General features: G+C 41.1%; 2 protein-coding genes across 2 annotated transcripts; one reads left to right on the top strand and one right to left on the bottom strand.

The window, feature by feature from the left end:
* The first annotated feature begins 2,168 nt into the window (after window positions 1–2,168).
* si:ch211-93g23.2 (uncharacterized protein LOC100005086 homolog) lies at window positions 2,169–7,788 on the top strand. The gene is made up of 7 exons (XM_054624192.1): window positions 2,169–2,193; window positions 4,691–4,701; window positions 5,563–5,711; window positions 5,964–6,180; window positions 6,675–6,778; window positions 7,046–7,183; window positions 7,698–7,788. The coding sequence occupies exons 1-7, from the start codon at window positions 2,169–2,171 to the stop codon at window positions 7,786–7,788; spliced, it is 735 nt and encodes a 244-aa protein (XP_054480167.1).
* Window positions 7,789–10,959: 3,171 nt separating this feature from the next.
* On the bottom strand, window positions 10,960–15,987 carry LOC129111567 (receptor activity-modifying protein 1-like). The gene is made up of 3 exons (XM_054623558.1): window positions 15,933–15,987; window positions 13,372–13,510; window positions 10,960–11,215 (listed from the first exon to the last, which is right to left on the bottom strand). Exons 1-3 carry the CDS (start codon window positions 15,985–15,987, stop codon window positions 10,960–10,962), a joined length of 450 nt encoding a protein of 149 aa, XP_054479533.1.
* Window positions 15,988–18,312: the final 2,325 nt, after the last annotated feature.

Raw genomic sequence — 18,312 nt, 5'->3', positions numbered from 1 at the left:
GATAGCCTGTTCCCAAACCTAATCCAGTCATTTAGTGGTGTAAGAGTACTCTACTGAAAGTTATTTTCCAAATTCCAAACAGCAAGAAAATAAAATAAAAAATTTAATAAATAGAGAAAATTGTTCCAAAACAGAACATTTAGGACTCAATAATAGATAATACAACATATAATGTTATTTCACAGGAGAAGAAAAGCATTTTTACATTGTGGATGCTACATTGTGTTTATATCCTAAAAAATAAAAATAAAAATCATCTGAGCTAAATTTGGATCCAAACTATAGTGAACTCAATTCATGAGTTGCCACTCGTGGGTTGCCACAGATCCTAAAGAACAAAAAGCGGTTTCCCACTCCAACTGGGGTGATGTATCTGTGCTCCTTCCCCCACACCCCACCCCCCTCCCCTCCAGCTCCTGAACGCTCCTTCACTTCAGAGAAGGATTTGACTACAGGCGAGATCTTGTGTTCGGGGAGAGAGCGAGCAGCTGGATAGGCTGGTGGTCTTGTGCTCTGAGGAAGATCAACCGGAGCGCCGTGTGAGAGCACCTGGCTCTCCTATATGCTGCAATGTTTGACAGACAGCACAGACACCTGGAAGACCCAGTGAGAGAGCGCAGTGTAAAAGCCACTGCTGCTCTTCAGGGCCATGCATTATGCAGGAACCTCTCTCTATCTCTCTCTCTCTCTCTCTCTCCTTCTTTCTCTCCCCCTCTGCCCCCTGCTCTGCGGTAAAAATAGATCAACAGACCCGAGCGTTCAGCTCTTCTTTTTTTTTTTGCTTCTCACTTTCACTTGGATCTCACCAGCTGCCGTGGCTGTTGGCTCCCGCCTCGCGTTTCTTTGCCTGGATGTTTGTGTACCTGTGTACGAGTTCATACGCGCCTGTGTTTGCACACACACACACACACACACACACACACACACACACACACACACACACACACACACACACACACACACACACACACACACACACACACACACACACACACACACACACACACACACACACACAAACACACACACTTCCGAGAGCGGGTGCATATGCTTGTGTGCTGCTGAAGCATTTGTGCATGTCAACAAGGGTTACACAGTTTTATCAGTTTTAAAAGTGGGATATTAGTGTCTCCTGTTGTTAGTGGAAAGATGATTTCATCATATGGGTTGGCAAGATGTTTGGAAAACCTGGAATAAAATCCACACTAACAGGCCCAAATATGTGGACAGACCAGACTAGGACAGGCCTGTTAGGATCTCTTTGTTTCAATAAACTGAACTGCTACACTTCAGCAATGCACTTATGGCTTAATGGGAGCAAATCCCTGCAGCCATGTTCCAAAATCCATATTTCCAAAAGAGTTGCAAAAGAAGAGTGGAGTCGATTTTAGAGGCATATAATAATAGACGGATTTTGAAACGAGAAGTTAAATGAGCACATATCGTTATAATATTTGAGCCTGCGTATACACTGTTTGGCCCCGTGTTGCACCACAGCAATATCTCCATCTTTATCGAGCCATCGTCTAAATATCCACAAGAAAATCCACCAAATCCAAAATGTTTAGACCAACTTTGAAGAAGTAAATCCCGTCTAATTGTAAATGTATGTATGCATGAGCACACCGCACGCACATATGTGCAAAGGTCCCCCGTTGCAGAGTGCAAAGGCTCCCTGAAGACCATTGATCCGTGTCTATGACCACAGAGGCCTCCGACTCCTCCCTGATTGTCATTCCGCTGCTAATTAAACAGTCCGGCTTAACGAGTTCACGTAGATAACAAGGTTGGAAGGAAAGGTCACCCCATCACGCTCACTTCAACTGGACACCGTCAATAACGACCCTGCCTGGGAGGACAGGTACACACACACTCTCACACACACACACACACACACACACACACACACACACACACACACACACACACACACACACACACACACACACACACACACACACACACATAGAGGTAATCACCCAAAAGACAGACTCAAAGCTTTATTATTGAAAAAGAAAGGTGCTGGTGCAGAATTGACTTGTTTTGTGCTGTCGTTTTTTGTTTTTTTACAGTTTTAGCTTTCAGAATGAGATTTGTTTGAAGCTTATTTTGCCGTAAAGTTACACATTTTTCTCCTTGAATTAGATAATGAATTGAATAACAGGATTATGAGCTACATGGAGAGAAAAAAAGGTTAAATTAGTTTGTTCCATAATTTTGAATTTTAATCCTTTAAGACGGCATTCATTGAAAAACACTAAGATTGTTCCCTTAAACTAATTAAACTCATTTTGTACATTAGCAGCACTTCAAGGTTGCTGGTGGTTTTACATGTTCCAGGCCATTACCTATACATTTACATTACCCATAATCATCATCTTGAATCATGAGCACCAACTTGCAAAGACGTGATTGCGAGTGGCATCAGTGTGTTTATAACCTCACCTTTACTTTTTCTGCACACGCTACATTTTGCAGTTGCTTGCAGCCTTGAAATCTATTTTTTACTGAAGCTTTGACATGGAGGATTTGAGAGTTGGCTTTAAAAACATTGACAAGCTCTGTTTTTAGGGGGAATCTTACCTTGAAGACGATTACGAAAAACACACCTGCAAGGCAAGTTGAATATAATCTTTCAACAAGGAGTCAAATTAAAGCGCTTTACATAGGGCATTAAAAAACATGAGTAAAAGAAACACAAGCAAAGAGTAAATAAAAATAGTAGTTACACAGTTTCTTTAAAGCTTTCATAGGTGTAAGGATCTAAAAGTGTCATGCTAATTGAATTGGTTTTAAATGGACACAAACCAGACCCCATGTGGAGGAACCAGCAGCTTATATATTGCCATCTCTAGGGTCAGTTTTAAGTTTCCCTGAAGCAACTGAAAGCAGCAAAAAGGCAGCTTAACAATGAAAATACGGGCCAAATACAGACATAGTTGAAAGTTATTTTTCTTCTTGGCAGAAAGGATATGGGATAGTCCAGAAATGAAATTCCTTTATATGGACCTTTGTCTATAGGAAGCTTTTGTGTATGTTCCACGCATGCCTGTAAATGTCTACAGACGAGACCCGGGGCCAAACACACGAACACACGACCTATATATACTATCTGGCCCTCTCATCATTTATCTTACAGCGGCAGAATCAGGATAGATTGGTTCAATTAGACTGGCCTTTAATGTAATCTGTTTAATCCATTTCTATCATCAAAGCCAATACCTACCTCTCTCCTCGGAGAGTGGGATTAGCCCCTCCGAGTGTATCTCAGAGCGAGCATCTCGGCTATAAAAACGCAGCAGAGTCACTCAGATCTCCTCCATATTTGTTGTTTTACAACTGGCTGTGGAGGAAACAGAGTGTCTCAAGTGAAGTTTTAATGGGTAAAGATTTAAGATGTTCATATCCTACCAGAGATTGCAAACGCTGTTTGGCACAATGCACAGTGGCGCGATAAAAAGACAGGGAAGAATCGCCTCTCCCTTTTCATTTCTCCTCAAAGATTGCAGAGTTGAATTCGTAACAGAAAGAAACCAAAACAGGATTTGGTTGCACCAGCTATTCCTAATTCCTTCATTAAGTTTGAGTGCACAGTTGGATTTTCATTTAAATGTTTTCGTGCTGCCTTGGTAAAAAAAAAGGAAGGTGTGTTCAAGGACCAAGGGGAGACCCATTCAAAAGCCGTGACGAATTTCTCCCCCCACCAAAAGAAATGTGGCAACAAGGCTATTTTCTGAATTCACGGATTTCAGCCAACAGCTGCAATCTGCCTTTACCTGCTGAGATTTCCGCAGGGAAGTGGGATTTTATGCTCAATACCCATCCATCCATCCATCCCCCTTCCCTGCATGTGTCTGCACTCACACTGGCAGAGGAGAGAAGAAAATGATGCACAGGTATTTTAGTGCATGCCTACTTTAGGCTGAAATACGTCTTTAGGATATAAACTGTATACAGTCGGTTCACAAAATAGCACCTTATTACATGTTTTATCCCTTTTTCCACAATTCCAAAACTCGGTTTCACACAAAATCTTCTTCAACCATTTCAGAAAAAAACAACCCAAATCAAGAATTTCGCATGCACCCAACCGGGTTTAAAATGCAATATTTCTCATATTTTCCTCTCCTCGTGTGGATTACCTGTGTGATTGCCTTTCAGGAGAATTCCCCACGCGGCATTAGCAACGCCGCTCGTCACAGTCGATGGAAGCACTCCCATAGCTCTTTTTACTGTGTCGGGAATGCCTGCAGATATTAAAGCAATACATGAGGCCGCTTGTCTGAGTCCATTGACTTTGTGTTTTTTTAATGGCTTCTGTGGAAATGTGTGAGGACTCTGAAATAAGACTTGGTGGTAAAGACTGGGCGATAAAACGGCTCCGTCTGAGCGCTCACATCATGTGTGTGGTTGACAACGTGTTCATCATGCTTTCCGCCGCACACACAGCAGAGGTCGGCGGAGTGAACTGAGCACAGCTGACAGGTTTGATCAAAGGCGATTGATTGGAGGACGCAAGGCAGGGCCGCGCATGGCAACACGGTGGGGTTAAGGGTTGGGGCTCCTGGGCACCCTGCCAACCCCTCCCCCACGTTTGTTAACACAAGCCCTATTGCAAATCATATCTGACAATGGATATTGATCAGGGGAACGGGAAGGATCAATGTTGTTGATTGGTAGGAAAATACAGGAACAAAACCAGCAGTTCGAAGCAGATTCAGGACTGTTTGGGAGGTCCCAATTTACACAATTTATAAATATACAAAAGTGTGAGGTCAAATTGCTTATGGAAACAGAGAAGTTGCACAATTATAAGAATCGGTGCTTGTTTATGAAGCATATTTTGTAGATTTTAAGCCACGTGTTTCTGTTCTCCAAATACTAACATGATAATTCAGGCCGTGTCTGATATACCAGTATGCCAAAGTAACAATGATATGGGAGAATAAATAAGGGTGATGATCAGGATGATGAGGAATTACAGCTAACATGTGACTCCCGAGCATTCCCACACTCAGCAGCACTTTCTTTCTAAGCACAGGTTCATATATGTGTATCTACTGCCATCTGCTGCTGTTTGAAACCAAGTGCATGTGCAGAAATCTGGATTTAGAGAACCACAGGATTTCTTTTGGTGATATTAAAAGCATTTCATTTTTCTAGGGCTTCTTTTTTTATTTTTTTTTATTCAATCAACTCTTTATTTTGAAGTCACAGCTCCATATATGGTCTCTTAGTCTCTTGGCAATGTTACCTTTATATATTAAACTGGACATACTGTACTTTTACTATGAATTCAAAGCAATATAGTGTGAACTATGCTTTCAAATCCATGCTTATGGGCTGCAGCTCATGAGGGCGGGATACTTTGTAATTCAGGAAGTTTGTGATTCAAACCTATTCATGCTCAGAAAAAGAGGGTCATGTTGCATGTTGAAATACCTGAGATGAATGTTTTGGTGATAGAAGAGCTGCAGAACCATCTATAGATTCAGGAGCAAAAAAAAAAAAGCGGTTTATAATGATAAGGTGTGACTCCATTGCTTTCAGACACCGAACCAGTTCAATCTTGCTGTAGATGTGGGCTGCGGTTCGGGACAAGGGACGAATCTTTTGGCTCCGTACTTCGCCAAGGTCGTTGGAACAGACGTCAGCCCCGCTCAGCTGGAGATGGCTGTGACCAATAAAAACCCACCAAATGTTTCATACAGGTACATACTTATGTGATGTGTACTCAGTGACCTTGCAGCTTTGAAAGGTCTATTTATTTATTGGTGTTATCTACTTCTTTGATGAAATGACCATAGTACAAAGGGCAGCAAATTAGTTTTTTCATTGCTTCAGTGCCAGATCTAGGAACTTGCCACTGAAAGCTTCAAAGGCCCAAACCGGATTGTCAGTAGACTGCGACATAGCAAACGTCCCTATTTGACCTCCTCTATTCTTTTATCTTCTGACCCCAGGGAGTGTCCGGCAGAAGATCTACCATTTTCTTCTGGTGAGGTGGACCTTGTGACGGCCATGACGGCGGCTCACTGGTTCGACCGGGAGAAGTTCCTCCTGGAGGCTGACAGGGTGCTGAGGCCTGGAGGCTGCCTGGCTCTCCTGAGCTACACCATGGACTTCGGGGTGGAGTATGGGGACGTCCCCAACAAGACACTCAAGGACATCTGTGATGAGGTTCATCCCAAATCTAAAAACTTCATTCTTGGAATTTCTAAAGTATAGATGAGTGTAAACAAGTAAAATGCAACCATTCAAACCATTCTCTCCTGCTTATGTGGGGCTGGTTAGCAGGGGCAGCAGGCTAAGCAGGGTATTCTCCCTGGGGAACCCTGAGGTACTCCTAGGGCAGACGAGATATACCATAGCTGAGGATATAGCACCCACATCATAGCTGACGCTTGGCCGAACCAACAGTCTATCTCACACTCCCTGTTAACCTCACTCGGGAACAAGACCAGGAGATACTTGAACTAGCAAACAGAACCAAATCATCTGTAAAGAGCTGAGACGCAATTCTTAGCTCCCCAAACCAAACACCTGCGACCACCGGCTCTGGAGATCCTGACCATTAAAATGAAAATAAATAGTTGACAAGGCATAACCCTTGGAACTATTTTTCAAATTCCATTGGGTTAGTTATTAATCATTACTTTTCTTTTTCTGATTAGTTTTACGCTGCCCTGCTTCCCTTCCGAAATCCCTATATAGGAACGAGTTCTGTAAAGATCTACTCAGACATGCTCGACTCCTGCTCATACCCAGACAAAGAGTGGTGAGTGTTCCAGTTTACTTAAATTACACCTCTTTCTTGAAGAAGTCGCTGCAAAACTAGCAGCGTAAATGCTATGAAAACATTCATATGAAGTCAGACATATACACAGACTGACGTCTGGGAGTTAACTGGCTCAGAGAAGCTTAAACTTGAGCAGTTGGGGGTCAAGTGTCTTGCTCTGAGGCATCTCAGTATATGTATAGTCAAGGGAGAGAAGAGTGTTTCTGAATCACTACATTTCCCCTATATTTATTATTTTATGTCCAGGAATGAGTGTCTGAGGGTAAAGAGGATCTTGCCACTGAGCGGGTACTTCGGCTTGGTGGAGACCTTCTCCAGCTACCAGAAACTGCTACAAAAGGACCCCGCTGAGGCTGAACGTCTTTCTAACGACATAAGGAAAAAGTGAGATATTAACCTCCACCTCGTCCACATGTCTAATCGTTAACCTCTGGCTCTGAACTCTCACCTCCAGCTGCAGCCGCTGAACGTTGATCCCTTAATCTCCACCTAAATTCATTGTTCACGCTCAAAAACTGCTATATTTCATCTTTGAATACTGTCACAGTCTTGAGCATTAATCAGAGAGGCCAAACATTGCTCGACTAAGCTTAACTGTTGAAGGCTTTAACTGCTTTGATAATATAGCCACCATTAATTCACCACTGACAGGACAGAATAGCCCAGCAAGCAAAATATATGGAGGGGAAGTGCTGAGCCGTAACTTTTACATGGATAAGAAAGTATGACATCGTATTTAATTATGATGGCATAGTATTTGATTACTACACACAGTTTGCTGCTCTCTGTCTCTGGACAGAGTTGACCTGTTTAGTCTTGCAGGGAGGACGAGGAATAATTTAAGGTTTTACTTAAATGATCCTATTAAACCGCTCTGTCTCTTCTTGTCCTCCAACAGGTTGATGTCTGCCATGAAGGTTTCCTCTGCTGACACAGAAGTCACTGTGGTTACAAAGTATTTCTATTGGCTGGCCCGCAAACCAGTCTGACCGGCTGAATCCTGGACACCAGATCCAGACCTCCAGTTTGGAAACCACAGCTTTTAGGTTTTGCCAAATGTCATCAAAAGCGAAAACATTTTGTTAATTGTTTGAAAAATGAAAAAAACTTTAAAAATAAGCCTATGATATGTTTATTTTTATATAAAGATATTTTACTTTTAAATAAGACAGAATAATATAATTAACCTGCTGTTAAATCAACGCCAGGCTTCTAAAAATTGACAGAGAACAACCCTGTCACACAGTGATGGATATGTGTCTAATTGAAGTTCACTTTTAGCCTCACCATCTAAAAATTGTACTTGTATTGAATACACTTCCTATGTCATGACCAGGGTGAGAGAAACCCTTGCTTCCAGAATGTCCATAAGTATAAACAGCATTAATATCAACTTTTCTTTTGGTCTTCAATAATCAGGACATTTTGTGTATCCAAACATGCATTTAATTGCTAATTCACTGCTATACAACTCCAGGGCCCAAGCAGCCCTCCGTAAAAAACAAACATGGGAAACAGATATTGGAGGAAAAACATATTTTTTAAAAGTATGTATGATATAAGATCAAATAGAACTTCATCAAATCCAAAAACAATAACAATGCCCAGCCACAAATAGGAATGACAGAAGACATGTAGTTCTGTGTGTACAGTAACAAATCTGAAGTATATGGTTCATCCAGAATGTTCAGGATTATATCCATGATATTAAAAGTAATGCCCCATAAATCAGAGAGTTGGATTGATTGTAGTCCATGGAGAGACAGTAATCCAGAGAGAAAAAAGAGAGAGAAGAAACAAACATATATATTAGATGGAGGCCGGTGCTGTCCTTCTCTCCACAAAAGGCAGACGAGTCGTAAAAGTTCGACTGCAACAGGAAGAGAGGATTTCCTTTGGCATTCCGTTGTGCGTCATTATGGCATCGGTCTGCTGCTGAAGGTGCTCCTGTGTGAGAGCGGCACATCGCAGAGAGGATGAGAGTCACTCCGGCATCATCCTCCTCCTCCTCCTCCTCCTCCTCCTCTCTGACACCACTACCACAGAACATAGCTCCACCATCAGGACGGAGCCAGCCTTCCTGATGATCTTGTAGATTCTACTTGCGTTTCGACTGCCTCATTCTGTTTTATTGAGCACAGATGCAGCTGGTTTTCCTTCAGTACGAAGTGATTTGTCTCTGTTAGACAATAAAAGAACATTTTTCCGCTCTCCTTTCCTCTCTTTTCTTCACCGCACTTCCAAATTTATTGGAATGATCTATCGAAGCCGTTGGTGTCTCTCTGAGTGTCCTCTTCTCTACTTATATTTATGTGCTCACAGATTGTTTAGGGCCATGAGAACAGATGCTAATTAACATTCATAGCCTCCAAATCCCCTGAATCTCACACATTTTGTTACCTTCCCCTGCCAAACTTTGACACCCTCATATGGGTGATGTTATCCACTAAAATTAATGAACGGATAAATTCCATTTTTATACCAAATAGAGCATTTATCACGTTTTATTGCACTGAGGGTTAATGAATTACAACTAACGTGTGATACCAAAAACACTGAGACACTCAGCAGCTCTCTTCTTTTCAGCACAGAGCACCACATATGTGCATTCACTGCCATCTGCTGCTGTTTGAAACCAAGTGCATGTTTGAAAATCTGGAATTGGTAAAATCACGGCATTTCTTTTGGTGATATTTGGAAGAAACGTGGCCTTTTTACGAGTTCTACTCATAACCGCAGAACTTCAAAGGTTTTTTTATAAATGTCTTCACGTGACTCTCTATGTTGAAGTCACAGCTGGCTCTGAACTCTGAACGTTGATCTCTTAATCTCCACCTAAATGAATTAATAACACGCAAAAACTGATGAAATCCGTCTTTGAATACTGTCACAGTCTTGAGCATTAATCAGAGAGGCCAAACACTGCTCGACTAAGCTTAACTGTTGAAGGCTTTAACTGCTTTGATAATATAGCCACCATTAATTCACCACTGACAGGACAGAATAGCCCAGCAAGCAAAATATATGGAGGGGAAGTGCTGAGCTGTAACTTTTACGTGGATAAGAAAGTATGACATTGTATTTAATTATGATGGCATAGTATTTAATTACTACACAACGCTGTGTCTCTGTCTCTATAAAAAGTTGACCTGTTTAGTCTTGCAGGGTGGACAGGGAGTCATTTAAGGTTTTACTTATACATAGTTTATATTTACTAACTGTTTCAATTAGTCCCCAGTCTTGATGTAGCCATTAATCCACCCATTAATTCATTTCAGATCCTATTAAACCGCTCTGTCTCTTCTTGTCCTCCAACAGGTAGATGTCTGCCATGAAGGTTTCCTCTCCTGACACAGAAGTCACTGTGGTTTGTGAAGTATTTCTATTGGCTGGCCCGTAAACCAGTCTGACCGGCTGAATCAAAAGATATTTCACACAACTGTGTTATGAACCTACATTTAAATTTAAATTCGAAATATTGACATATGTTAAGACAGACCCTTCCAGAGTGAACACTAGATTGGAGCCCTACACACAGTGATGGATGAAAGCCACCTTGAGCATCATGTACAGTCCTAAAATTGCACTTTTCTTAAAAGGAACTTACTATTTCGTGACGTGGGTGAAAGAAATCCATGTGCATTAAAAGGAGACAGTGAATATGAACAATTTGTAACCATGTTTGACCTCTTTGTCCAAAACCTTTTTTCTTCTTTTGCACATTTTTCCATTTTCTGCTCCTTTCTTCTCTCTAATCAAATGTAACAACAAACACCCAAGTTGTTGGTGTCTCCCTGAGTGTCTTCCTCTCTTCAGTTATTAATGTGCTGACAGATTGTTTCTGGCCATGACAACAGATGGTAATTAAGATGCATGGCTTCCAATTCCCCTGAAAACCCAAACACCTTTTATTACTTTTCCCAAACTCGGGACACTCTCTATTTCAAACCACATAGAGCATTTAAAACATATTATCATATTAAAGTCTGCTGTTTTTCATGAGATATTCATACTAACACGGGAATTATACAATTGCAAGACAATGAGCATAAATGCATCAAATAACAGATTATGCAAAAATCACCTGACATCTTTTACAACATGCTCCATTATCGCCCCTCCGGAGTCCACGTGTATTTACAAGACTTGAACCCAAGTCCCTATAAAACCCCCTCTGTGCGTTTACTCCTCCACACCACGAGGGCAGTCATGAGCAGGGTGACCAGCACCGGCACGACGATGAACGGGGCGAGGATGCTGGTGGACGGGTCGTGGAGGAGCCGGCCGGTCAGAGCGCAGTCGTGGAAGTAGGTCCGGTGAACCTGCATGAAGAGGCGGTCGACTATCTGATTCGGCCAGAAGCAGTCCATCCTCAGGGCCACCTGGTAGGTGCAGTTTGTTAACCCCTCGTAGATCCTGCAGAGGGCGACAACACACAGTCAAATCCCCCTAAAGGATTCATCAAGGATCCAAATATACACTTTTACTTTTTTACTTCATACTGTAGCACTTATGAACTTACAAAGTAAACACTGATGCATGTAGTGTGCATCCTATTTCATCACATCGCACCTGAACTTTGACCCTCTGGCTCACATATCCCCTGCAGAGAGGATTGTGCGTCAGCAGCAAAGCATGCAGGCTCGCATACTGCAAATTGCCACATGACATCCTGGTATTTTTAGCCTGCTGTATTTGACATACTACATCTTTTCCTGGCACACTAAATAGTACGGTAGTATTGGTATTGGAATGTGCAGCTCGTGAAAGGTAGAAGCGGTATTTCCATGATGAAATTAAAGTTGTCCCTCCTATAACTCCCATTCCGAGTTACAGAACTTTAGAAATACACTCTTCAGGTATAATTAGTCTCCGGGTTTGTCTTTGAAACGTCCTTTCAGAGTGGAACCAGAGGAGGGACTCCTGTTGGTAGAAGTGTCTAGAATTACCAGTCGGGCTCAACACCGCTATATATAACTGCTTGGTGGTAGAGGGCAGGGGAAATGGAGATGCATACCAACGGGGTAGCACCCCCAGTGGAGCATCGCACCATTCCGGATGGCCACTGGCTTTAACTGCATAGCTGGAGGCCGATTGGGCAAATGGGAGGAAAGCTTTAAGTCCCTTAAAGGAAAAGTCCACACAACTTTAGTGTTCATCATAAACGGCCTTTTATCTGATGGGTGCAGTTTATTGTTTAGTGTTTCATTTTGCTTTATTACTTTTAATAACAGGGCAAATAACATAAAAGGTCACTTTTAAAATACGTCCACCAAAAGTGACAGTTGCATCTATCATCCAGAATGCAGCTGAGGCTCAGTTTTTTTCCAAACCCTGTAGAGCCCTATGTCTTAGAACTGGACCTAGAAAATTGTGTTGAGCTGCCACTCAGTGAAATTGTTTTGTTCTAAAAATAAAACACAAGTCAGGAGAGACTGGAGTGTTTTTATAGCTCAGGGAAAAAACGGTGTGTGAATGACGGCCATCTTGCTCTCAGTAAAAACAGAAACATTTTGAAAAAGGTTTTTGACCCTGATGAAGTCTACAAACCAAAAGGTGGTGGTCTTACAATGAAGTGTTGCTGGACCTCTTATTTTGAAAAGGTTTTAAAACTAACAAGCAATGCAGTGAACACCCCACACACAAGCCTTATATGTGTAGCAGCTCTCCAAAGGACGTCGGCGATGGCGTCAAACATTGTTGCCAGGAGTTTTGTGACGCAACTGCAAACCCTCTATGTGCCTGTACACATCTTTTATGATGAGTTGCCACCACACACACACACACACACACACACACACACACACACACACACACACACACACACACACACACACACACACACACACACACACACACACACACACACACACACACACACAGAGTACAGCCACTAATTATGTGCTGGACCAAGAGAGGACAGTGAGCCAGGAGGGAAATCACAGTTTTGACAGCAGCTTCTCCTGTGGGCCTCCCAGCTCCTTTCCCCCTCTCCTGTCTGACTCATCCTCTGACTGAAAAACACTGCAAACACTCTAGTATATATACTAAATAATGTGCAGCAGATACAGTAGAAGTTTGAGACAAAGAGATGTGATGGTGAGTGGAGAAACGAAGGAGTTGGGGGCCATAAGGAAAAACAGCCACGAAAACATGTTGAGGATGTCGTTCATCCAGATCAGAGGATGAACTGAATCATTGAGCTCAGATGATGGGCATGTTACCAAAGGAAAGACAGGTGGTTAACCCTGGACTACATGCTTGCATTTGGGGGAATAAGTGCAGTATGCAAGATCAGCAGCTTCCTTATGCAATAATCATGAGTTTTCAATCCATTAATAGTATATCATATTACATTAAAGCATTTTGGTATGTGTTTACTGATAAACAATTCCGAAGAAAGAGAGTTTCCCCAACAAATAAAACCATTTCCACCAAATCCAGCTCTTTCCTTAAGCCATAAATCAATTCCATGGAGCCGTTATCTGTGACTAAACCGTACGAGACGAGTAAAACAAGTGCTTTCTTTTCTCTGCCCTCTCTTTCTGCGCGACCCCAGCAGGTGAACTCACTCCGTGGTGTCCGGCCAGCTGCACCACAGGCCTCGGTCCAGCCCTACCATGTCGTGTTTGAACTTAGCCGAGCAGAAATCGTTGATCACCCTCTCGTAGTGAACCCCGTTGCAGCCGGACGCTGATGGAAGGACTTGAGCTAAAGTACGGAAGAGGAAGAGAGACGTAAAAAAAAAAATCAAGCCAAACGTATTAATCAAGGCTTAAATATGACAATGAGAATGGATCTGGGTGATGTGAGGCGACTGCAACTTGCTACTTTATCGCAGTGAGTGGGGAGAAAAGCATCACTGTAAGGAAAGAAAGGATTTTAAAACACTACAGAGGTTATCTGCTGAGTTCACTTCTTGATAATTAGGAATATGTTTGTGCAACAAACAAGGTCAAGTCCCGTCCTCGGTTATCCCCGTTGGTCCATTTCTTCCCCATATTAGGCTTTTTACTTTCGCTATGAAAAGATTCTCATTTGCAGTCGGAGTCCCAATCCCATTTGTTTACTTCAGAGATGTGTGTTAACAGGCTCTCAGCGTGGAGGCAGACCGACCGCTGCTCGTCCCCTCAGGACTCTGAGCTGAGCGTAACACCACCGAGGCAGTACAGTGGGAGTGGGAGCTTAAGCTGGCGGAAAAAAGAAAAAAAAAAAGGACCCGTGTGGAACGAACAGGTCGTCGTCACGATGGAGGAACATGGCGGATCTCAGTCTGCGGCGGCCTGATAAGGGCCAACAGTGTGTCCATTGTGTTCGCTCTGTCTTAGCTGGCTCTCCAGGCTCTGAAAACACTCTGGATGTGTTGACACGGGGAGTTTTTTGAAAGAGATGCTACTGAAAAAAGGAGAATGTGAAAAGAATGGAAGAGACCCCGCTGCCGTTAAGCTGACTTTTATCAAAGAAGACGCATCAGACACATGCAAAAAACAAACATTTTGCAAACATTTAAACACCTTTTAGCTATGAGGATGTGATGATTCACCTGTCAGAAAATTGGTCATTCAAGCGTTTAAAAAGGTGCCTTCTAACTTGGCTGCTAACCTGCAGAAAATCAAGGCCTAACCACGACAGATGCTGGAGGATTTCACTCTATCGACTCACTGCCTACAAGTTTGTTTTCCATATTTTGGGGTATAGGCCAGAGGAAACACCCATCAGTCCAACAGGAATCATGAATTCTGCCTGCCATTTCCAGGACTCAATATTTATGGATTTAAAAAAAAAAAATGATGCTCATGAATATGATGAGGATCCATCCATCTCACATGTCACTCATGTTTAGCCAGCTGCTGAGTCCTCATGTTTTCCTACATCACACACATCATCTGTCATTAAACTATGGAGGATAATCTTAATGCCTCAGGAGAAATATTGATATGTTTCTCTACATGTTGTGACCTGTTGAACTGACACAATGCTGCTGCCAATGTAACTGAAGTACATCTACTCAAGAACTGCAATTAAGTACAACTCTGATGTACTTGTACTTCACTGTACTATTTCTATTCCATGACTGTTACTTTACAAGTGAAGATTTTTTACATAGAACTGCACACAAGATTGCACATTAGTTAGTTTATGAAATAGCTTAACTCCACCAAATGCATTAGTCACAATAATCTGATTGTATCATAAATAGTATGACAGGGAAAGGGACCATTTTTCTACATTTTGTTTTCAACACTCAAGAATGTCACACTAAGTTACTGCAGTACTCTTCCTTGGAAAAAACATTTAATACAATGTGATATTGCTACTTCCACTGAAGTGAACAACCTGAATACTTTCTACACCCCTGACCTTACCTCAGACTTAAACACATACATTGTAGAGGTCTGAATTAAACTAAATATTATTATTATATTCCTTTATTGATCCCCATGGGGGAAATTCAAGTGTTGCAGCAGCTCAACTACACAGACAATAAATACAATACACAGACAATAAATACACATACTATAGAACTACACAGACAATAAATACACATACTATAGAACTACACAGACAATAAATACACATACTATACAACTACACAGACAATAAATACACATACTATACAACTACACAGACAATAAATACACATACTATAGAACTACACAGACAATAAATACACATACTATACAACTACACAGACAATAAATACACATACTATACAACTACACAGACAATAAATACACATACTATACAACTACACAGACAATAAATACACATACTATACAACTACACAGACACAGACAATAAATACACATACTATACAACTACACAGACAATAAATACACATACTATACAACTACACAGACAATAAATACACATACTATACAACATATATATATATATATATATATATATATATATATATATATTACAGAATGAATAGACAACAGAAAATCATGATTGCTATGAGCTCTGTCATCTCTGAAATGCATGCTTTTATTAATGAATACTGCATGCTCACAAACACCAAAATATTCACTTTTTCTGTCCCAAAAACTTAAATAAACCAAAATCCAAATGAATAACGTCCCCTGGAAAATGAATCAAACTATTTGAAGTTCTTCCCACAAACACTCACCTGCCACCAACAGCACAAGCCCCGTTCTCAGGAGCCAGGCACTCTCCGGAGCCATGCCGAACTCCTCCAGGACTTATTGGGTCGATCCCTAAGGGCTCAACTGCAGCTTTCTCATACTTCCTCCAGTATCCCAGCCACTGACCCACACCACGACGTTACAGATAAATGAACTGTAGCTCAACAACATGCCCCCCACCCCACCCCTTCCCTCTGCACGCAGCCCTAATCATAGCAGCTCTGCATGTCATCTGATCACAGGGGACACAGCAAAGTCAGACTCCCAAATTAGTGACAGTCATGCGGGCATCTGATTTACAGTCATGTTACCCATGAATTCATTTAGATTTTTACTACTGTTATCACAGATTCTTTTATGGTTTTTTTGTGTGTTGTTTTCTTCGCTCCTTTCATTTCTTTAGTCAAACATAGAAAATAAAAAAATGTATAAATGTGGCAGGATGAATTCCTTTATTCCTTTATTCCTTTATTGATCCCCATGGGGGAAATTCAAGTGTTGCAGCAGCTCAACTACACAGACACAGACAATAAATACACATACTATACAACTACACAGACAATAAATACACATACTATACAACTACACAGACATAAAGACATAATAAATACACATACAATAAATACACAACTATACACTACACAGACACAATACTACACAGACAATAAATACACATACTATACAACTACACAGACACAGACAATAAATACACATACTATACAACTACACAGACAATAAATACACATACTATACAACTACACAGACACAGACAATAAATACACATACTATACAACTACACAGACACAGACAATAAATACACATACTATACAACTACACAGACACAGACAATAAATACACATACTATACAACTACACAGACACAGACAATAAATACACATACTATACAACTACACAGACAATAAATACACATACTATACAACTACACAGACACAGACAATAAATACACATACTATACAACTACACAGACAATAAATACACATACTATACAACTACACAGACACAGACAATAAATACACATACTATACAACAAAATAAAGATAGAAAGATAGAACAGGAATAAAAAATGTACAGTATATCCACAGGGGCGCCTGGTCAGCATGATGACAGACTGTGGTCTCCGCTGTTGTTATACAGTCTGATGGCAGTGGGCACAAATGAGCGTAATGAAACAGGTGATGAAACTGAGTACTTGTATTGTAATAAAGTAATTAAAAAAAAAAAAAAAAGGAACTATGATCAGATCACAAAGTACAACACTGAGTCCCTGAAGGAATGCTACATTATTTTACCCTTCATTTAGAACTGAACGTGATATTCTACAGAAGAGGCCTTTAAATACACACTTCATCACAATTCATAATCTATGAATTGAATCCTTCTCGCTCTAATTTGCACCAGTATCACTGCAGAGGCCTGCTGTGAGAGAGCACATCATTAGACTCATCATCCATTTTTAATTACGAGTCAAGTTCCCCCACCATCACTTATTTATCATATGTAATGGATTACTTTGAATACCCCCACCCTGTTCTGCAGCCCTCCAATCAAACGTCTCTTTGGGACTCACACAGGGACCCATTACAGAGCTCAGAGACAGAACTCCCATTTCCATGTCCCACTCATATCTGCTCACATCTCACACAGCTCTGATTTGTCAGTAATTGAATGTTTTATCTGCAAATTTCCTTTTTTTTCTTTTCTTTTTTTTTTTTTTTTTATTGTACAGGAACAGAGTGACGTTCATTAGTATTCTGGAGGCTGCTCTGCGTTGTGCTGCCACCCAGTGTGGCTGTCTGTGCTGGTGTGAGACTGATCCCAGATCTCAAAATAAATGCTGTAGACTGTTAATGCATTAGTGAGATTTAGGGGGGGGGTAAGACACTTTTCAATTTAACAACAAATGGATCTGTTGCGAAGACAAATCCTTCTCTGGTCATCTTGCAGTGACACTAAAGAGGATTTTTACACATTGTAGCATTCATTTACATGCTTGCATATGGTGTTTCTTAATCCTCAAAGTATGTACAAATACATTTGGGAGGGGGTTAAACTTGTGTTTCTCTTGATAAAATGTAAATGCATGTTTCTTTGAACCCTCTCAATCAGCGAAATGAAGAATGTCCAAATAAAAAGTGATTTTAGTTGATTATTGGAAACAGTATGATGATGATAACTAGGCTTTTGAGGTGATCATGTGGCATTTGGGTTGAACCCCCAGTGTTATGAGCACATTGTTTATAATAAATACAAGCCCAAATGCAATTGTATGTCCCTCAACAGCTTTATGATTCATATATGAAAGTATGAAGAGTCTCAAAATCCAGTAATTCTCTGTAAAGTCCCC

This window comes from Anoplopoma fimbria, chromosome 22, assembly GCF_027596085.1.
Source record: "Anoplopoma fimbria isolate UVic2021 breed Golden Eagle Sablefish chromosome 22, Afim_UVic_2022, whole genome shotgun sequence".
NCBI classification, from domain to species: domain Eukaryota; kingdom Metazoa; phylum Chordata; class Actinopteri; order Perciformes; family Anoplopomatidae; genus Anoplopoma; species Anoplopoma fimbria.
This window is presented reverse-complemented; position numbering and strand designations above follow the sequence as displayed.